General features: G+C 38.0%; 8 protein-coding genes across 8 annotated transcripts; 2 read left to right on the forward strand and 6 right to left on the reverse strand.

The window, feature by feature from the left end:
- Window positions 1–2: 2 nt before the first annotated feature.
- dnaK (chaperone protein DnaK) lies at window positions 3–2,327 on the reverse strand. The gene has a single exon (XM_760227.2). The coding sequence runs from the start codon at window positions 2,080–2,082 to the stop codon at window positions 37–39; it is 2,046 nt and encodes a 681-aa protein (XP_765320.1). The 5' UTR covers window positions 2,083–2,327; the 3' UTR covers window positions 3–36.
- A 433-nt stretch (window positions 2,328–2,760) lies between these two features.
- Window positions 2,761–3,384, forward strand: TpMuguga_02g00754 (uncharacterized protein; the record flags this gene model as incomplete). Its single annotated transcript, XM_061305465.1, has 4 exons — window positions 2,761–3,050; window positions 3,084–3,111; window positions 3,178–3,253; window positions 3,315–3,384. The coding sequence occupies exons 1-4, from the start codon at window positions 2,853–2,855 to the stop codon at window positions 3,382–3,384; spliced, it is 372 nt and encodes a 123-aa protein (XP_061161428.1). The 5' UTR covers window positions 2,761–2,852.
- Window positions 3,385–3,434: 50 nt separating this feature from the next.
- Window positions 3,435–4,554, forward strand: TpMuguga_02g00755 (uncharacterized protein; the record flags this gene model as incomplete). Its single annotated transcript, XM_760229.1, has 3 exons — window positions 3,435–4,222; window positions 4,253–4,320; window positions 4,376–4,554. The coding sequence occupies 3 exons, from the start codon at window positions 3,435–3,437 to the stop codon at window positions 4,552–4,554; spliced, it is 1,035 nt and encodes a 344-aa protein (XP_765322.1).
- Window positions 4,555–5,164: 610 nt separating this feature from the next.
- Window positions 5,165–6,714, reverse strand: TpMuguga_02g02635 (uncharacterized protein; the record flags this gene model as incomplete). The annotated part of the gene is made up of 9 exons (XM_760231.2): window positions 6,560–6,714; window positions 6,351–6,491; window positions 6,099–6,233; window positions 5,931–6,026; window positions 5,791–5,879; window positions 5,614–5,761; window positions 5,373–5,582; window positions 5,281–5,337; window positions 5,165–5,248 (listed from the first exon to the last, which is right to left on the reverse strand). Exons 1-9 carry the CDS (start codon window positions 6,638–6,640, stop codon window positions 5,165–5,167), a joined length of 1,041 nt encoding a protein of 346 aa, XP_765324.2. The 5' UTR covers window positions 6,641–6,714.
- Window positions 6,715–6,868: 154 nt separating this feature from the next.
- Window positions 6,869–8,939, reverse strand: TpMuguga_02g00758 (uncharacterized protein). The gene has a single exon (XM_760232.2). The coding sequence runs from the start codon at window positions 8,864–8,866 to the stop codon at window positions 6,944–6,946; it is 1,923 nt and encodes a 640-aa protein (XP_765325.1). The 5' UTR covers window positions 8,867–8,939; the 3' UTR covers window positions 6,869–6,943.
- Window positions 8,940–9,439: 500 nt separating this feature from the next.
- TpMuguga_02g00759 (Tpr-like protein) lies at window positions 9,440–11,107 on the reverse strand (the record flags this gene model as incomplete). The annotated part of the gene is made up of 2 exons (XM_760233.1): window positions 9,440–9,738; window positions 9,775–11,107. 2 exons carry the CDS (start codon window positions 11,105–11,107, stop codon window positions 9,440–9,442), a joined length of 1,632 nt encoding a protein of 543 aa, XP_765326.1.
- A 497-nt stretch (window positions 11,108–11,604) lies between these two features.
- TpMuguga_02g00760 (uncharacterized protein) lies at window positions 11,605–15,600 on the reverse strand (the record flags this gene model as incomplete). The annotated part of the gene is made up of 1 exon (XM_760234.1): window positions 11,605–15,600. One exon carries the CDS (start codon window positions 15,598–15,600, stop codon window positions 11,605–11,607), a length of 3,996 nt encoding a protein of 1,331 aa, XP_765327.1.
- Window positions 15,601–15,632: 32 nt separating this feature from the next.
- TpMuguga_02g00761 (uncharacterized protein) lies at window positions 15,633–20,289 on the reverse strand (the record flags this gene model as incomplete). The annotated part of the gene is made up of 2 exons (XM_760235.1): window positions 15,633–15,681; window positions 15,776–20,289. The coding sequence occupies 2 exons, from the start codon at window positions 20,287–20,289 to the stop codon at window positions 15,633–15,635; spliced, it is 4,563 nt and encodes a 1,520-aa protein (XP_765328.1).
- Between the last annotated feature and the right edge of the window lie 1,167 nt (window positions 20,290–21,456).

Consider the following 21,456-nt stretch of genomic DNA (forward strand, 5'->3'; position numbering starts at 1 on the left):
TATAGCATAAACGTATAAAATTAGTTGGTAACTAGATTACTTGTTATGTGTATCGTTTTCCTCATTAGAGGTGTTGGCGTTTTCAGAGGCATTGGCGGAGGTGGAGCCAGTGTTTGACTTCGAATAAGCTGCCTGAGAGACCTTCCAAGAGAGTTCCTGGAGTTGTTTGTGTTTATCCTTGATGGCGCTAACATCGTCAGTGGTGAGCACCTCCTTAAGTGAAGTTGATAGGGTCTTGAGCTGGTCGAGTTCTGCCTGAGATACCTTGTCCTTGAAGTCAGTGAGTTGCTTTTCAACGCTGTAAAGTAGAGATTCTGACTCGTTTCTAACATCCACAAGCTCTTTCCTCCTGTCATCCTGCTCCTTGTAGTTTGAGGCCTCCTTGACCATCTTCTCAACTTCCTCTTCTGATAAACCGCCTGAGCTTTGAATTGTGATCTCCTGCCTCTTTCCCGTGGACTTGTCAACTGCAGAGATGTTCATAATGCCGTTGGCGTCAACGTCGAAGGTAACTTCAATTTGAGGAACACCCCTCGGTGCTGGTGGGATACCAACAAGGTCAAATTGGCCCAGAAGTTGGTTGTCAGCTGCCATTCCACGTTCACCTTGGTATACCTTAATACCCACTTGAGTTTGGTTATCAGCTGCAGTTGAGAAGATCTGTGACTTCTTTGTAGGTATGGTGGTGTTCCTGTTAATAAGCCTCGTAAACACACCTCCCAAAGTCTCAATACCGAGAGATAATGGACACACGTCCAGTAGTAAAAGGTCTTTGATCTCACCTTTTAGTACTCCTGCCTGGATCGCAGCTCCCATGGCGACTGCTTCATCTGGGTTAACTGCCTTGCTCGGCTCCTTTCCGAAGATGTTCTTCACCACTTCAGTCACCTTCGGCATCCTTGTCATTCCTCCCACCAGGATCACGTCGTTCAACTCACTTGCATTAACGCCTGCGTCCTTTAAGCACTTCTTGCATGGGTCCACAGTGCCCTCGAGCAACTCACTTGTCAACTGCTCTAACTTCGAGCGACTCAACTTTATCAAGAGGTGTTTTGGGCCTGACTGGTCAGCTGTGATAAAGGGCAAGTTAATCTCAGTTTGGGTCTTGGTTGAAAGTTCAATTTTGGCTGATTCTGAGGATTCCCTGAGTCTCTGAAGGGCCAGTTTGTCCTTCTTAAGGTCAATTCCGTTGGTCTTCTTGAACTCGTCAACCAAGAAATTCAGGATCCTCTGGTCAAAGTCTTCACCACCTAGTGAAGTGTTACCGTTTGTGGCCTTAACTTCAAACACACCGCCCAAAATCTCCAAAATACTCACATCAAACGTACCACCTCCCAAGTCGTACACTGCAATTGTCTTTCCGTCATTCTTATCCATTCCAAAGGCCAGCGCAGCAGCTGTGGGCTCGTTAATTATACGCAATACTTCCAAGCCTGCAATCTTACCGGCGTCTTTTGTAGCTTGTCTCTGAGAGTCGTTGAAATACGCTGGAACTGTGATAACAGCTTTTGAAACTGTTCTACCCAAGTACGACTCCGCGGTCTCCTTCATCTTTGCTAAAATATACGCTCCGATTTGGCTGGGGGAGTATTGTTTGCCTTGGGCTTCTATCCACGCGTCGTTGTTGGATGATCTAACTATCTTGTAGGGGAGAGTCTGTTGTTCCTTCTTAGTTTCAGGGTCGTCAAACTTACGGCCGATGAAACGCTTAGTGGCAAAAACCGTGTTTTCTGGGTTAGTCACAGCTTGGCGTTTCGCTACCACACCTACAAGTCTCTGACCATCGTCTGTGAATGCTACAATAGATGGAGTTGTCCTAGCACCTTCAGCGTTCTCAATAACCTTCGGGGTTGAGCCTTCCATGATTGCGACACAGGAGTTTGTGGTACCCAAGTCAATTCCAACCACGTCCCCTTGAACCTTAGCGAACCTTCCTGTGGAGGTAAAAATGCCTCTGCGGGACCCGATTCTCAAGGAATCCAACATTGTTGTAATTCCTGAGATTGTAGACAACTTGTTCGATAATTCAAGTGAACATCGAGAGGAATTAAAAATAGAATACAAACGCCTTAACGACTTCATTTTAAAATGCTTGTGGTTGATATTTTATTCACGCTGCGTTTAATTTTTTATACTAATAAGTATCAGTCTCTACTACTATATTATACAATATGTATACTGAATTTGGAGAAGATTCCTGATACACTAAAACAAAGTGTATTCAAATGATGATTTTTGGTTTATATACTGATAAAAATTAACATATTTAGTGAAAATGTTTTCTGTAGCTTGTGGGGAACCATCGGGCCGAGATTCTAAGGTTTTTTAAAACTAAACTTCCGTAAACACTTCTAATATTTTTTAATTCTGACTATGTTATGACAATAAAACTATGGAGTTCCAAATTTATTCGAAATTTTTCCTCGAAATCCTCAAAGTGTGTTAATCCTTACCCAATGTTATTTTATACCAAAAGATTATTACTTATTAACAAATGAGGCCTGAGTTCCGAGTTTTCCTCCTTTAAAATTTGAATTACTATTATAAATTCTCTTTGTCTAACATTATCTAAATTTTTTTACTACCACACACACTCGTTTATTTTTCAATTTTTTCATTATTTATTTATCAATAATTGTGCACCTTATATTTAATCCTTGTATTTATATATTTGTATACTTATGTGTATCGTTTAATCCCATTTAAATTATTAATTGCCTTGACTTCTAAACAACAGCTCTAATGTGTTGAAATATTTATGGAATATAGTAACTGTGAGCCTATAAAGTTTTTAATTGGTTTTGCTGGGATTTATTTATATTAACATATATGGCCAATGTTTCTATGTAATAATGGACGTTTTATTCAATATTAAAAGAATTAAAATGGTCTTTCTGTGTTTATCATTTTTCGTTTTAAAGTTCTCTAAATCGCATTTTTGCCCGGAAAATATTTGCAAACTTTGCTGTAAACCCACTCAAAGCGGTTGTGTGAATGGGTTCGTCCAAAACTATAATCAAGCACTAACTAGTGTCAGTTTAGCGTGCCAAGTATTTATTATTTTTAATCATTTATTTTTTCAGGATTGTAACTGTTCGAATCCACAAATAGGTTTGTTGTTATTTTAAATATTAATTTTCTTAATGAAATTTTTTATTTTTCTATAATATTTTGAAGGATGTGGTTGGGCCGGTAGAAGGTTCAAAAGAGTGGAATGTAACTCTTGCAGTACTTTAAACTCTCTAATTGAAATGTTAGTTTTCATCACCATAAATATGTATCATATATGACGAATTAATCATATTGTGTTTTAGAAATCCCGAGTTACCTGTGGCTGGATGTGGAAAATCAATTATTGAAGGAGCATTGGTTTATACGTCCTAGTTTTGTAAAATAGCTGTAGATTTGTAAATTATATTAAATCCGTCCCTGGAATGGATGAAAGAGTTGTGGTCTTCTATCACCAGCAGTGGCTTCCTGACCTTGAGGGTAACGAAACCTTTCCGGACGTTGGGATGTTTAGTGTGAATACTTGTAGAGAAGTAGAGGTAGTTTTAGAGCCACACGTGTTAGTTTTATGCCTTTTGCGAAAACTCGGAAAAGTTAAAATTATTTTTAAGCCTTGTTTATATGACAGGTTTTATGATGGAGTTCTTCCAGCAGCACTAGTTAACAAGGTTAAGTATATACAAAGGATACCCGGGGAGTTTGAGAATACTAATTCAGATACTTCTAGTGATATCTCAGTGAAAATTAACTATGAAGATAATGAGTCAGAATCAGATTATGGAGTAGTGAGAAACGAAGAGTTAGTTTCCTACTTTGTAACCTTATTAAACTTGAAAAATAACATAAACTCTACTGAACTTGAAAGTGAATTCTCATTATATGATACTCCACCCTTGAGTATCAACCGTGACGTTCTTTACCTTAAAAGTGAAGTTGTAATTCCCTCGTACATTTACACGCACTTGAGGTATGCCGTAATGTACCTAATCTGGTTCCATCCTTTGATTTCTCATTATACACGAGAGGTTGTTTTGAACTCAGAACCCTTCCCATTCTCCTGGTATTCATTTCTTAGAAAAAAATCACAGGTTAAGACCGAGTGTGAAAACTTTGGCTACTCCACACTAGAGAACACTCTTAGGGATCTCAGGTTTTTTCTCCAAGGAATAAGACTAACACTTGCCGCAAAATTGTATCAATATTCACATTACAAGTAAGTTAAATCTTTAACTGATTTTTTTAGTACAATTAACTGGTTTGAAGGGTGTATCTTCTCTAATTTGACTGTTCTTTTCAGTCTACCGTGTCAAGGTATTTATTAATTATATACAGAAAGTATTGTTGAAATACTCTTACATTATATTAGATTTGGAGGACATTATGAGTTTGCACAAGGAATTTGAGGATTTGAAAACTTATTGCATAAGAATGAACGCAAGGTATGAAGTTGTTTCCCTCAAAACGCCATTTTTATCCGGAGATAAAGTATCGGCTTCGCATTTTAAGAAGAATTCCAGCCTTTTTAACCATCTTCTTAATGTTTAATCAAATTCTTATCCGTTACTTAGTTAACAATAATTACTTTCAAATCTTTTAATCCATTTAAGCTCTCTAAAGTTCGGGGTATTAATTACCTGAAAAGGTCTGGCCTGTAACCGAACTTTTTAAGCCATCCTTCTCGTGCAACTTGTAGAAATGCTAATTTTGACATCCTAGTAAACCTGAAAATGCCCCTTCCATAACCGCCTCCTATACACCTTAACCTTATCCTGTATAATCCAACCTTATTATCGATTGGAATGTGGCCTTTTAGTCCAAAATTTTTATAAACATACTTGTACACCCTGGTGTTCACTTCAGACTCCCTGAAAAGTCTACGGGATATATGGTCTCTCTGAACCCAGTTCTTAAAGGGAGGGAATCCAACTGGAGGATCAAGAATGACAGGCCCAGGGTTCCTGGCAGCCATATTAAACACAAGTATGGATTAAAAATATATTGCCAAAAGTTAAAATTTAATTATAAAAATTTTAAAAAAATTTGGAAATTTTTTAGAAATACTCAAAAATAATTCATAAGAATTAAAGGTGATGTTGTGTAAATGTGTAACAAGAATTGAAATGGGAAAACATGTATTGTGTAGTTTTTTATTATGTTATTTAGGTTTTAGTGATATAAATTTAACCATTTTGCCGTCCTTCTGCTCAGAGGTCATTGAGCATTTGGTTTGAATAACATTCTAAATTATGAATTGGAAATAAAATAAATTACCTGTAATTTTCTAAAATTTTCGTTTTTTTCCTTGATATTAAAATGTTCCAAAATAGACTAAAAATTAAATTAATAATACTATATAAAGTTACCTTAACTGTAACTTTATTGTTATTATCTTTGAGGAATAAGAGTACTTTATCTTCAAAGGTTAGTTCTTTAGGTTGAGTACTTTTGGCAGGTTCAGCTCTAACTTTGGATGAAACTGAAACCTGAGAGGAGCTGTCCTCATCATCTGAGTATTCCTTTAGCTCCTCGTCCACTTCCTGTTCCTTTTGTAGTATTAACATACTCTTCAGACTCTAAAAGTATTTTTGTAACTGGAATTTATACCTCTCCGTATGACGTTAAGCTTTTGTCATAAAAGGGATCCTCTTCAGCATAATTAGTGCGATTAGTCATGTATACGTTTTCATCGTCACTTAGCTCCTCATTTTCATAATCCCAGCCCAAGTTGGTTTTGTCGACATTGGACAATTTTCTAAAATATTTCTAAAACTAATTAACTACCTTTTTTTAGGTAATTGTTTATCATCAGGTTTAGGTCTATCTTCATCAGAAGCTCTAGTCATTTTGTTAAGCCTCTCTTGGACGTTATCCTGAAGATATGATTAGTGTGTGTATGAATTGGTGGTAAGAAATAAACTTACAGCTTTGCTGGGTTGAGGTTCATTTGATTTGGGTGGGACATATGAATCAAAAATAAAATAATTCGATACAGGAGAAACCAAAAATGTGTTATCCACCTAAAAAGAAACAATCAGTTATGGAAATTATTGAGCATAAAATTTGAAAATTGTAAATTTAAAATATTTTACCTTGTGTTCTACAACCATAAAATAACAGTCGGTGTCAACTTGGCATTTTTTAGACCTAAATTGTCGACTCAAAGTATTATCAATCAGTGAAGATTTCCAAATAATACTCTCATCATCAAATGTAGAAGAAGGATTCTGTAAAAATACAGTTAAATCAATAAGTAAATAAGATTTTTTATGTAAAATAAAAGATGAAACGGTATATAATTAAATAATAGAAAAATAAATAGAGGTGTAATAGTAATAGCTCACAACTGGATTGAATGATGCAAATTTCAGTCCTTGTGCATTATCTGGTAAACAAACAACACCTAAGGTGTGATTTTCTGATTGATCGAGTCTTAATTTGGTTTTGAATGGGTCATCTGGGACCTTATCAAGATTGTGAAACCTCTAAAAAATATCAATTTTAATTCTGATGTTGTAAAATTATAATAAAAAACAGTGATTTAATTTCTTACAGGTGAATCTTTGTCATTCTTTGGTGTGTTTTGCGAAAGAAGATCGAGAAGTTGAGACTGTGGATGGAAAAGTCTATCCATAGAGTATTTTAAAAATATATTTGGGTTTATAATTTAAAAAATAATGTACAAGGCGGGACAAATAAAAATTAAAAGGTTATTTATTTAATAAATATATATTCAAATTACACATGATGAAAAAATGGTAAATTGGGTTTGAAATTAATAAAATTGTTTTTTATAAATTCAAAAATATAGAAGGTTTATTCAATATTATAATTTCTTCAAAAATTCTTAATTAGTTAATCATACACTTCTATAAGATTAATGTATAAATTATTTACAGGGTGTTTGTGGAAACTAAAGTTCTGTTCCCTTAAACATTTAGTTATCTGGGTTTTCCAGTCCTTCATATATCTTTACAAACTCCTCCTCTTTTACTTGGACCCAAACATCATTTTCTAGGGTCAAAAATTGCCTTTCGACTTTTTGGGGTCCTTTTATGAAAAGCTCTGCCAATTTATAACCTTTAGATAATGAATTTTTGAATGGATTGGCTTCCTGTGAAAATTCAACCAGATTTTTAGAATCCTCTTTGGTTTTTCTGTCAAATTCGCCGTAATCCCCGTAAAGTGCAAGAGCAGCGAGTCTCTCCTTTATTTCATTGGTCCACAACACCCTAGCGCAGTCGATTACTGAAGTGATTTCGAAGGCGCTATATGGTACAAAAGTTTGGACCATAACATTGCCAACTCTACCAATTTTGTGTTCATAAGCTCCAGGGTCAACCTTTACACCTAGATCTAAGTGTGTGTGAGTCTTTATGAGTTGCTTAAGACCTATTGATCTGTAAAACTCAGGAGTTGATATCCACACCCACGATTTATCATCAGTCTTACCTTTAAAATAGGATTTTGCATCTTGAAAGTGGTGAGTCCTTGTTATACTCGAGTCATCTCTACAAGTCAATTGAACCAGATGCTTATCCTCATTCCTGAAGTAAAAAAGACTCTTTACAGTATCTTTACCAGGGGATACCCATAGTAGCTGATTTTCGCATTTTACTATTTTCAAAGGTTTCTCGAAAGGAGGGAAGTAAGCGACCGAAGGGTAAGGATCCGCTGTCGGACTCTCAACGAAATTCTGTATGTCAAACTCTCCAAAAGATTCCCTGGGATAAACTATTTTCTTTATTTCTTTATTGTACTCCCTTTCTGGCAATTTGAACATTTTGTCTGTTTTATACATGAAGTATAGATGGTAATATTTTTTATCTGGCTCCCTAGTATCGCATAAGACCAATTTATACAGCCTAGGATCAGAAGAAACTGTGTAAGAAGCTTTTATAAAGTTTTGTGTCTGGTCTCTATACCATAGTGTATGTTCTTTGGCGACAATCCTCTCGACTTTCTTGGCAGGATCCCTTAGGAATGTATCAATAAATGACACACCCTGTTCAACGGAACTAGAGACCTTAAATATATTACTTTCGTGCATATCAAGATTAAGAGTTATGTCGGTCCTGGTAGAGTATGCGAAGTGCTTCATAACGAATTGGTACTCTGGAAGAGTTATCTCATTATACGTGTCTTCATATGCCGAATAAAACTTTAAATCCATAAAGCCTTTGTTCATCGTCATAAAGCTCATCATCTTTGGTTGAGTTTGAAGTGAAAAATGACCTCCAGTAACATATGTGTCGTCATCAGAATGCCATATGACATTGGTCCCATCTGCTATAATTTTAATGCGAATATCACCTTTGGGGGTAAAGGAATAAAAGGTTAAGTCTCCCTTAGTCTCTTCGTCTAGATGAATCTTGTCAAACTCTATGTTAGATATATCGAATATTTCTAGAGGTGTTTCCTTCGCCATTTCTAGCGCCCTAAATTTATAGTTTTCGTTTGTCACTTGATTCCATTTTTCAGTCTTAAGAAACCTTTTAACAGAAATAACACCGTCCTTGACGTATGTCACGGAACACATTGTAGGCCTGAGTCTAGGAATAAATGTTACGAGATTAACCCTTTCATCTGGTACAAAGGTTATTATAGTTTCATCTTTATAAAACAATTTTGTCAGACGTCGGTTTCTGTGTGGAACCATTGCCCCTATGCTTAAAAAGTTTTTCATACGATACGACAAATTGTAGTTTTTAGAGGTTTGCAAATTATACAAATCAAAAGAGAAGGTAATCTCCTTTGTTGGCCTGTTATTATCATGAGAAGCATCGCCGCAACTCACTAATAAATTGGCACAAAAGAATAAGAGTACCGGTAACTGGATTTTATTCATCTTGAAATTCATCACATGATTATAATAAAACAAAATGTGTATTGAAGTGTGGGGAAATACAGCGCATATATATGACAATTTACCTATAATCAGGCAGAACTGATCAATTGCGTATGCTTCTCAATCCTTCCTGCAACCTCGGGGAAGATATTTTAACTCTATGTTAAATAATTAAATTTACAACCATTTCACTACAAGATCTTGAAATTAATATTACACACGCAATTACTTAAGATTAGAATATACTGTAAATTTGAAATTTTACCTTCTTTAGAATAATTTTGAACCAGCCAAAAAATATTTCTAACCCTCTTTCTAACTTATTCAATTGCCTGGGTATTTGAATAAAAAGGTTAAAATTGCTAATTTTGTCATTATCCAGAATGCAACAATAGATAAATTTTTATTTTTGGTGTAGATCTTTCATTTGACATGATATTTATCCTTAATTTTTAAGTGTGTCTATCTATCATTTTATAAAAAATTTTAAAGTTGGAACAAAAATTAAATAAGTTGGTAGTTAAAATATAGTATTTTATACAAATTAAAAATTAAAAACAATCATAACCGGATATGTTTTCTGGTTCAAGGTTCGACAACTGAATTTATATCTCTCATTAGATCTGTAGTTAGCATGTTTTTAAAATTAGAAGAACCGCCTTCAAATGATTTCCAAAACCAGAAAAATATAGATTTTATCCAAAAAAATCCAGTCGTATCTTTAGTAGGCCAATTTTTAAGGTCTTGTTCATACTTATTATAGATCTTGATGTAGCCAGAACCCCAAAAGATACTTACAAACACTAGACTATAGGAAAACATAGTATTCAAACTGGAAACTGTACCATTTTTCCTATCTTCCTGAAGACCCACTCCTGCAAATCCTATTGACTTTAATAAGGAATATAAGGCTACAATACTATCAGTCAAAAAGGCTAGAATTATAGGGCTTCGAACAGCCTTGGAAAACCCAGAATTTGGGTAGTGCATTGAAATGAGAAAACAAATAATGATTAAAAGGTATGGAATTATGAGATAATGAAAATAATTCCAAAAATAATCATTACCTTTCCACTTTTTATTTGGACCAAGGCCAAGTAAGCAGAGGAGAGATATAATAGTTGCAGAGACTGCACCAGATACTAAAACGGTTAAATCAATTATATGAGCAATTTCCAGTGTTGTAAGTTTATAAGGAGCTACTGAGGGGTAAAATCCAAAGACAAGGGAAGCTCCGAAACCACTCATTAAAATAGGAGATTTCGCCCTTATTATGGATTTAAATATTGTGGAAATTTTAGAGAGTTTTTTAGCATTTACAAATTCTTTTGAATTAATCTGTAAATTAGAAGGTTCAGTAAATGTCACACTAGATGAATTTGATTCATTTTTGTCACTTTCTTCAAATGAATTTGAATTACTATCTGCATTTTGTTTAAATTGAAAACTCGTAATTTTCGAAGTTTTTAAATCATCTGTTTTATCTCCTAAGTTTACTGTAGTAGAGTTCATTTTGGCGACACCAAAATCATTGATTCCAATTTCAGATCCCTGATCAATTTGACGCCTTTTGGAAAAACTAAATATTTTACACACTTGTGTTTTGGCAAATGATGTGGTCCACAGAAAAAATGAAATAGCTGAAATGATTGTTGTAATAAAAATTTCAGATGGAATTAACCAATAATCGACGTCGAAGTTAGTGATTGGTTTGGTAATAGCTAAAAAAATAGCTTGAAACAATACTATTTGAATTCCTGCGAATTGAAGTCCACAGACAAAAAAGGCCAAAAATTCAACTCCAATACAAGCCGCGAAAGTTCTGTTAATACCGTATGCAATGGAGCACAATATTGAAGTCCAATAATAGAGGGTCAACATACCTCCGCGACGTTTTATTATATAGGAAAGTAAGTGGCAAATATTTAAAAGAAAAACCATAAAGTTGGTAAAAACTGATAAGATTACGTTTAACTCGAAGTGAGTGGATCCAAAAGACCACATGTATATATTTACAAAAGTAATGCCAATTATGTTCCAGGTATGCATAGAAGTGTGAAACTTTGACACATAAATTGAAGATAGGTTAACAGGAACACCAAAACGCCTTATTGCAAATCTTGAGCCTGAGCAAGCTGTACGATACGGTTGTAAAACAGTTAAGCCAACAATGAACATGGTTAACATCTTCTTCGAGTTCTGCCTGTTATTGGCTATAACTTTTTTCAACCTGTAAAAGCCCCCGCTAAGCATTATTTTTGTTTTAAATGAAATTTTAGAGGATTTTAGGGACTTTGTGGGCGTTTTAGCGCCAGAACTTCATGGGTATGGTACCCATTCTAATTTGATTCTAACCATTTAAAACGGAATATGTTCTTTTATGTATATTTTTTTACTAATATATTAATTTTATAAATCTTCTTTTTAAAATTAAACTGTTGGTAAATTAGAATTTATGAAATTTTGCAATAAAGGGTACCGACACAACACAAAAATTAAGTACCATAGAAATATATAGGTGTATAGTAAATTTTTAATTAAATTATTTCTCAGATGTTGAATCCACACAACAGCGAGATTTTGAATTTAAAATTAAAAAGCGAATAAAACTTAAAATAGGATGCAGATATGTTTTCTAACTGCTCGTTGCTAGAGTTATTTTTACTCTGATAAAATTCGACAAATCGATACATATAATGTGACATTTCTATAAAGTTGATTATATCAACTATTTTCAAATGTGATTAGACTTAGTTCACGGGAAATAACGTTTTTCCAGTTGCCTTTAAAACGAGATCCCATAGGTAGGACTCCTCATCAGGAAGCAGGGAGAAAGAAACCCAACTTCCTTGGTCAAGGACAAATGCGTTATAAACTGGTTGATAAGCGTCCCTGAAAAAGAGTAAAACTCTTTGGAGTGTGCCGTCGGTGTTGAGCTTAGTGAAAAACGCCATAAGCTTGCGGGAAACTTTATCTTGCTCGTAAAACGAGAAATCGTCAAGTCTCAACTTTTTAACTGAATCCTTTAAAATAGGTACGTACACAGTCTGTAATTCGTCAACTGTATACACAAAGAAATTTTTATCGCAATTGTTTAATTTTAACTGAGAAGTAGTTTCTGAACCTGATTCTTTGTCAGCATAAGACAGAGTGACCAACAAATCTTCAGGTGATGGACAGAGATGAGTAGATGAAGCAGCAGTCTCTGCATCACTGTCAACCTTGTCAGATTCGGAATCAACGGATTGAAATTCTTTGCGGGATCTGAAATCCTTGCATATATTATCGTAGAGACTAACGTAATCTTTTTCTATGATCTCAGACCATTTATCATCTTGTGACCTCTTAAAGTACTTGACTGAAATCGTATCTCTATCTTTAATGTATAGTTGAATCAGCCTCACGGTAGAACTGAAAAGATGCTTGTATTCATTTTCATGAACTGTTAAAATAGATTTTACGTGTTCATTCACTGAATTGCTCTTCCAAACTGGTTCGTTTCCATCTAATATTAGTCCCACGTGTATGTCTGGCATTGGGTTAGATATACGTATTGGGTGTCCGAACTCAAAGCCTTCCTTAGTCTCGTATTGCCCAACGTCTGGAAGTAACTTGAGATCAAAAGTGGCATATTCCCTAAGAACTGATACGTGTAAGAAGTTGTTGTAAAACTCTTCTTTATCGATCTTTTGCCATTCACCGCGAACCAAAACTGGGGTTAGCTTTTCGTTCTGGGAGTGAGGGCGTTTGTCCAAGAAGGAAGAAACATGGTCGAGTAATAAAGTCTTTGACAACTCCAAGAGTTGATCTGGAACCCTATCATCGTGGCGGTATAACTGCCACTTTCCATCCCTCTTGTAGTAAAAGGTGTACCAAAGTTTGTGACCCTTAGAACAGTATAGACCTAGACACAAGTGTGACGGTTTATTCTCAGGCAAGTAGCCAAAGTTGGCCAAGTATACATGACCCTTTTGTTCCCATACAACAGTCTTGCCGTCAAAGAGAGTAGTAAGAACGTAGTCAGAGTGAACCTTGACGTAAACCTGTTCGTGCCCAAGTTGAGTTAAATGGAATAGGTCGAATGCGTCACTACTTTCGTGGTGGACACTCAAATCATATGTAAACTTCTCACATCCGACAGTTAGACTGGTGGATGTGGTAGGAAGGCTATTATCTGAAGGAGGTGGTAGATTTGAGAAGTCTTCAGAGTTTTGTAATAAAGCATTCTCAAGTACTTTATCTTCACTAGATGTTAGAGGTACCCAACGTCCATTGTCTTTGAAATAGTAATCGGTATGCATAGTGCCAAGATCATCCACGTACATAATAACAAAGTATTGAGGTTTTTCTGGACTATAGAAAGAGAATAGAACAACTTGTTTCTTTCCGTCGTTGACCCACACAGACAAATTGCCATCGACGACTGAGTCCAGGAATGAACCTGGATGGACTTTAACCCAGACAACGGCCTGGTCCAAAATGTACAAAACCTTAAGCTCGTAGTTGGAACTGAAAACGCTGTAAGACAACATGTCAAAGTCAAAGTGCGAGACTAAATTGTTTGATAACTCCAGAAGCTCCTTGGGTACATCTTTATCATCACTGTACAGGTGCCAGCTTCCATTTTTCTTGTAATAGAAGGTGTGCCTGAGATTGTGAGACTTGGTGCAATGCAAACCTAAACACAAGTGTGACGGATTCTTCTCAGGCAAGTAGCCAAAGTTATTTAGGAAAACAGTTCCCTTCTGTTCCCACACCACAGTCTTGCCGTCAAAAAGAGTAGTCAAAACGTGGTCGTAGTGAACCTTAACGTAAACCTGTCTATGTCCAAGGTATGTTAAACGAACTAGGTCGAATGCATCGTTGCTTTCGTGATGGACGGTCAAGTCAAATGTAAACTTCTCACAACGGACAGGTGCGGAGGGTGATGTGGTGTATTGCAAGTTGGATTGTATGAGTTGAGATGAAAATTGGGGACGAAGAGTCGTGTCATCATCCGTAAGAATCCACTTGCCATCAATTTTCTCAAAGGTTTCGTGAACGAGATTGTTTTGTGTGAAGCAGGTCACTACTAGGTGATTGGGATTTTCGGGTGGTAAGTAGCTAAATACTAAAGCGAATTTTTTGTTTTTAAAGCGCCAAATAATTTCTTTGTCATCCCTAATGTCAAACAGAACTCTGAGGTTGTGAAGGTTAACAATTCTATATTTCTGGCCGAGGTGTTCATATTCCTTTATTTCATAGTCATCGGTGGACATGGAGTGGGATGACAAGTCAAACGCGAAGAATGTCTTGCTATCAAGAGACTCCGATAGTTTCAACAATGCGTCTGGAACCTTATCGTCGTGGGTGTACAAATGCCACTTTCCACCTTTCTTGTAGTAAAAGGTGTACCAAAGTTTGTGACCCTTAGAACAGTATAGACCCAGACATAAGTGTGATGGATTCTTCTCAGGCATGTAGCCAAAGTTGACCAAGTATACATGACCCTTTTGTTCCCAAACAACAGTCTCGCCATCGACAACACGAGACAACAAGTAGTCAGAGTGAACCTTGACGTAAACCTGTTCGTGCCCAAGGTATGTGAGGTGTTGAAGGGTGAAATACTTGTTAGTCTTGTTGGAAGCTGACAAGTCAAATGTAAACTTGTCACAACCGACAGGTTCGGTGTTGGATTTGGTCTGAAGGCTATTAGTTGTAGGAGATGGAAGGGTATCGGTTGGTTGTTTCGGTAGATTTTGTTGTTGGTTTTCAAGTTTGAGTGTGGTGTAAAAGTAGTGCGAAGTTTTGTGGTCTAAGAAGTCAGTGGTGACTCTGAGGTATAGGTCATTTTTAGTAGCGTAAAACTGTAGGGCGTTGACATTTTCAATGTGTGAAGAATACACCAGATCGTCACCGTCGTAAAGATCTGTGACCACAAGCTCTTTGGGAACTGGATAAAACATAAACGACATTAGATGTTCCTCAACGAACTTTGACCCTGGCTTGCTCATCAAATTTCTGAGGGATTTCAGGATTTCTTTTTGTAACGGGCGCAAGACCTTGGTTGCGAGGTTTGAAAAATCGAGAGAAACCTTTGTTGCTACTTTTTTGCTAACGACTTCTGGTATGAGAACCCTCGTGAAATCGTCGGGTGAGGTTTCGTTCCAACTTCCATCTGGACTTTTCATAAAGTACTTTACAGTCTGTTGTCCGCTTGCAGAGTAAACAACTGCTGTGGCCTTAGGTTCGTCAAATGGTGCGTAAAGAACCCTGTAGCATTTGTCGTCTGGTCCAGAAGACCAAACCATAACCTGAGAATCAACCAAGTGTACAAGCTTTTTATGTGCTCTTGGTAAAACAGTGGCCAACTTTACTCCCCGGATAGTCTCAACTCTCAACTCAAAGTTCACAGTACTGTCCTTGTCCTTACTCATATCATAAACGAACTCGTTGGTGTTCAATGGTATGGCTGGGGTTGGTGGTGTTGAAGGCTGGGTTGAACTTAATAATTGATCATGATCTAATAATTTCCTTGTGAATGAATAGGAGTTGTTCCATTCGCCATTCTTCTTTTCAAAGTATAGGTAACCCAACGAGTCGGGCGGGAAGTCTGGCGAGCTTGAGATGTATGAGAGTGTGAGGTGGGTGTCTTTAGGATCAAGGTTATAGTAGAGATTATAGACAAAGTCGGTTTCTGGCACTTCGTAAACCGAAAGGTCTTTGTCCTTAACGACTGAGAGTCTGTGGGTCTCCAACACGTACATTGAGTAGTAATTATAGTTCGCTGAAAGCTTTGTTAGAGTAAACCCATCCCCACTCTTTCGGGAACGAAGATCAAAAGCAAACTGTTTAAGTGTGTCGGATGGTCCAGGGTTGAAAAGCTTGTGAGAGGACAATAGTGAAAATAGATTGTCAAAGTGTTGGTCGTCGACTTCGTACCACTCGTGTTTCTCAGATGCGCTTCTCAAGAAGAACTTATGGAGAGTATCATCGCCCTGGAGGAATGTGACAGTGAACATTGAAGGCTTATCCAAGGGGTAAAAGATTAAATCTAAAAACTTTTGATCATTATTAAGCTTAAATAATGGCTCTCCGGAGTAAGTAATAGCCAGAACGTGAGGAGTGGTTGAACTAGGGGATTTGTCAGATTCAGATTCATCAGATTTAATAGAGGCCATGCCAAATAGTATTGAATCGTACTTGATTAGTCCAGTTTTCAAAAAGTCATACCTTGTTTTGATCTCCTTCGATGGTAATTTAAAGCCATCATAGAGGTTAATATAACTGTCTTCGAGTGGTAAAACGGGTTCGAACTTGGAAAGGTGGGTCAGCTCAATAGTGTTTGAAGTTCCAGAGTAAAAGGAGGAGAGGTATTCAAAAGCGACAGACGAAACTTCAGACCACTTATCATTCAGCTTGGAATAATATCTAATATCAAGGTCTGTGGAGAGAACTGAGAGAAGCTCAGGTGCGTCAACTGGGAAGAAGTAGCAGGAATCAAGACGGGCTTCTTCACGAGATAACCAAACAGGTTGAGGGCCATCAAAAATTGAAACTATTTTCTTACCTAAGATTGGGGTTACCACCAAAGTTTCAAAAGCGCTGTTCAAACTCTCCCTCACCACCAAGAAATCTTCGAAAGTAGTGTTTCCCTTTGTCAACTGACTCAGATCCACTGATACAGCTTTTTGTTCGGACTTCGAGTACGATAACACGCGTTTGTCAAACTCTTCGTCGTTCACAACCCAAGAATTGTTCAGAACAAACTTTCTCGTCAATGGCTTTTGAGTGCCATGGGAATGTGAATTTTTCACATCAACAAGTAAAAGTTTTGGCTCATTGTTGGGGTAAAATGATATTCTGGTAATCTTCTCCTCCGACAACTTGTGGTAAATAACATTGAAGGAGTCCGTTACCTTAGTCACTTCAACTCCAGACTTTGGCACAAAAGTCTCAAAGAGTAAATCTTTGTACAGGGTCAGGTTGTAGTCATAGAGGCACTTGTAAAAGTCAGCAGAAAAGTCGAGACTTAAATCAAACACTAGTTTAGGAGGTGAAGTAGTGGAAGGTGACTCTGTAGCAGAGTATAGTGGAAGTTTGAGAATTTGTGGAATGTTCATTGGATCAGTGTATGGAGTCCATTTGTTCTCTGACTTGTAATAGTACTCGAATTGGACTTCCCTGGCACTTGAAGTGCGGGAGGCAATTGAAAAGTAGATTGGATTATCAGGTGGGTAGTACATGAAACTCAAGACTTGAGTCACGGTCTCCTTGGGTGTCCATACAGTAAGGTTATTGTCAAGGACCTTCATAAGCCTTTGGTTTTTGTGAACTGTAACTAACACGTAGTCGAAAGGTTTGGTAGTTTGCCTTTCAACGTCATAGTGTTTGTTACTAAGATTGTTCGAATCACTTATGTTGTAATAGAACTCGTTATCAGGGTTAAACAACTGGTTCTCTGGGTTAAGCTGGTCAAAGGTATCCTTTTCATGTAGCAGCTCTTTTAACAAGAGTCTGCCGTCTTCATTCATTCCGAAGTATGGAACCCAAGTGTGTTCCTGTTTGTGATACAGCTCATATTGTTTCTTGTTTTTGTCGGTGAAGTAAAACCCAAAGTAGGTTGGATTTTCGGATTGGGAATACACAAATGTATGGACCTTAATACCAACCAGCTTTGACTTTGACAACACATCTTGACCATTGTCAACCACTGAAGTGAGTGTAGAATGGGGTGAAACAAAGCCAGAAACAATCGAAACGCCGTTGTAGTAGTGCGTCCTTAGCTTGAAGTGTTCTGAGTCCTTATCAACTGCAGAGAGATCAAGGACAAAACTTGAGAGGTTAAGGCCGGAAATGTGGGTCAAAAGACTTGGAACATTCTTCATGGTGTAGTACTCATGCCATTCACCGCCGGTTTTGTGGAAGAAGTCAAAGACCTCCTTGTCATCAAGGATGTATCCAACGCACAACAAGCTTGGGTCCTTTGGCGGGGAGAAGCCGAACCTAACGACTCTGGCATTGTCAAAGTTGTTCCACACCAACAAGTTCGAGTCCAATATCTTGCCAACATTTGTGTTTTGTCTGGTTCTTCCCACCATAAACTCGTAACCACTAAGCGAACCTTTTTTGAGAGTGTATTCTTCACTGAAAGATTCATGGGTGGACAAATTAAAGTCAAATTTGCGCATTGTCACTGGACTTGAACGTTTCACATCTGATTCAGGCTTCACATATGAGTCCAACAATTTCATTTCTTCTGACGCGTTATGTAGCATAACCTTCATTTTCAGGTACTTCGCCATATCCAGGCCCATTGTCTGCCATTTGTCGTCCTTCTTAGCAAAGTAGTAGTGCATTGAGGAGCTGGAGTCCATGGTTGTTAGAAGCAGTACGCTTGGATTTAGGGGCGAAGTGAGAGTTAGTGAGTCGAACTCAGAACTTCCTTCAAAATCCATGAGGACCTGGGAATCCATCATTAGAGACTTGACTGCGTAAGAAGGATTAGACTTGACGTAGAGATAACTCATATACTGAGAGTTTTTGAAAACTAAATCAAATACGTTTTTGTGCTCCACAACGCGCTCGTCGTCAAAGACGTAGGCACTTCCCTTGTGATTGGGATCATAGAAGAAAACAAACTCCTTGGCCGGTCCGTCTTCGGGTGTGTACACACCTGTCAGAGTTAAGGTCAAATTGTACTTGCTGGAATCATTCATTCCTGTAGGGGTGGAACTTACCAGAGCAGGGTTATTTGTCGCAAACGTCTCCAGAGTTGAGTGTATCTTCTTTATAGTTCCAAGGCTTGAAAAGAACATCAGTTGCCTTTCCTGCCAGAGCTTGTTGGGGTTGACAAACAGCTTCTGAGCAGTTGACTCGACTGAACTAGTTGGGTTGGGTGGTGCAGCTGGTGTTCTAGGAACTAGTTTGGTAAAGCTTGTGTAATAATCATTATTTTCATCGTCGTTGTAGTAGACAATTACGGTGTCTGGATTGAGTTTTGGGGTTATCATGAGAGCTCTTACAGTGTGGAATTGAGACGAGAGTGAGAATAGTGTTTCGGTGCCACACTTAATGTGGGAGAGCTTATTATTGTTTAAGGGTATAAGTATTGTGGAATCATCGCTCTCATTAAATATTGAGTAAAAGCCCCTGAAAGGTGTGTTCCTAACCTCAGAATCAGTGCTAACGAAGTACTCTGAACGAGTTAATTGTTTATTAGGAATCATATTGTCCCCAAAGAAGAATCCTGTAGTATAATCGTAACACTCGAGCCTCAAGGATGTGCTGTGAGAAACGGCCTGGTCAAACTTAAACTTGAGAAGGTTCGCATAGCTCGAGGACAAAGGAGATTCAAACCACTCATCAGATCCCTTAGATTGGTCTAATTGTTTGCGGAAAGACACTAACTTTTTGACTCCTAATCTGTCGGATAGGTACAAGCATAATGAGTCCGGTTTAGTGGCTGGTGTCATGTACACAGCCACAATCCTATCACCATAAACTTTGTTCCTGCGTTTTTCATCGGTTGAGGCGCTGTAGAGGACGCGGTCAGAGGTTTTAAGAACCGTTGCCTCGTACCCCTCCTTAACCACCAGGAGCTTGAAGCTGTTAAAAGTGTCATCTTTCACAGATGAGTAAAATAGGGTTTTGTGAGAGGAGACATATATGTCCATTTCATCAGTGAGCAGGTCATAGTTGAAGAATACGGGAGATGTGTCTGGAACCAAAACTCTTCCAGATAACTTTAGGCCTGTCCTGGCACCTTGTTCCTTTTCTGTTTGTGAAAGGAAGTTGGAGAAGAACTTGACAGTGGTGTCAAGTTTGCCCCTTTTGGAAAGGTTTGACTTAGTTTCCTTCAGGAGGTCTTTAAGGGCAGAAACCTCCTTGTCGGTGAGTGAGACTCTGGACCATTTATTTGTGGGATCTCTAACCCAGGCATGGCTGTGAACATTGGCCATCAAATCCTCGAACAAAACGGTTAACCTACTAACCTTCCCGTAAAAGTTTGTCTTGTTGTTTTCCACAGTCAAATAGACTCCAAGAACCTTCTTTGTGTTTGCTGCGTCGGTTTGGGGGTCAGCGTTTTTGAAGAAGCAATGTTTACCGTATGAAACATTTGATAGCTTGAAGTTATCGAGGGGTAAGTAGAAGTAGTGATCTTTCTCGGGTTGGTCCACGAAGAAATGTTTATTCACTGAGACACTCTCGAAAAGAATCTTCTTAGACTTAGATGAGCTGCGGTCCTCAGCTAGGCTAGGAACTGGGGTGCCTGTGAAAACGACATTATCAGACCTCAGTTGTGCAGTAACAAACTTGAGCTTAACCGAAACTAGGTCGTTAAAGACGAGGGTGGTGTGAGTCCACTTTCCCAAAGATCTTGAGAATGACACGTACTTGTCAAAGTTATTCTCGGTGAACCAAACATGAAGTTTTACTGGGTCCTTTGCGGGCATTAGCAATACTCCCTTAAGTAGTCTAGGGTTGGTTTGGGTGCTTGAGACAAAAAGCTGTGAGCTCAAATTAGTGCAAAGTTGGAGTTGGCTTTCCTGGTCAACTTCCACCCACTTGTCTGAAACTTTGTGTAGATATTCGTTTTTGGAAACGGACTCACCGTTTTCGAGTTCGACCTTATACGAGACTAAGAAAAGATCTGGATCAGTTGAAGGGTAGTAGGCAAACTTTTCAACCAACTTCCCTTTGGGGTCCCAGACCTCCAAACTGCCCTCAAGAACCTTGGAAAGTGTTCCCTGAGTCACCTTCACAACCACGTACTCCTTGTCATCGATTGTATCACACCGAACCTCGAAATTTTGGCCAGTAAACGCACCAGATTCAAGGTCGTAAGAAAACTCTTTAACGCTAGTGTTATAGGGTGTACCCTTTGTCAAGTCTAGTAAAACTTCGTCGTTCACGCTCAACTTTGTAATGTTGTGCTCTGGCTCGTCCACGAAAACTAGCCTATAGTGTTTTTCGTCCTCAGTGTAAAACTTGAATCCTAAGGCAGATAAGCCAGTTTGGAAGTTATTAGAATCTTGTGGAAGAGCCACATTCTTCAACAAATCGTACTTAAATTCAAGCTTTTCTTCTAGATCTGACATCTTAGTGTGACCGTGTAGCATAAACTTTCCTGCACCTGCAGGTACCGGTTTAAGTGAAAAGAATGATGGGTAAGTCTCCATCTTATCAAATGGCGAAGTTGATAACTGAGGATTAGACGGTCCAACGGTACTGGGCAATGATAACATGGGCGATTTGGTTAGGGAAACTTTTGGTTCTTTGAGTGAGTGTGGCTCGGGTTGATCGAAATCGAAGAAGGCGAAGAGGTGATACTTGATAATGTTCTTCATTTTGTACTTGACTGTGGAGGAAGTGGTGACCCACTTGTCTTGCTTCTGGTATAGTTGAAAGAAGTTGAAGCGCTGCTCGCACGTGTAGTGAGCGAGTATGTAAGTGGGATTAGTCCTAGGGGATATTAATAACGCCTTCAAAACTCTATTCTCTCCCAACTCAAACACCAAATTACCCTTATCATACAGCCTCGTGAACTCATGTCCGTTTGTGGGCGCAACCAAATAATAGTCTAATAAGTACAAATTGCCCGAATAAGTCCTCATTACGTC

This window comes from Theileria parva, chromosome 2, assembly GCF_000165365.1.
Source record: "Theileria parva strain Muguga chromosome 2, complete sequence, whole genome shotgun sequence".
Lineage (NCBI taxonomy): Eukaryota > Apicomplexa > Aconoidasida > Piroplasmida > Theileriidae > Theileria > Theileria parva.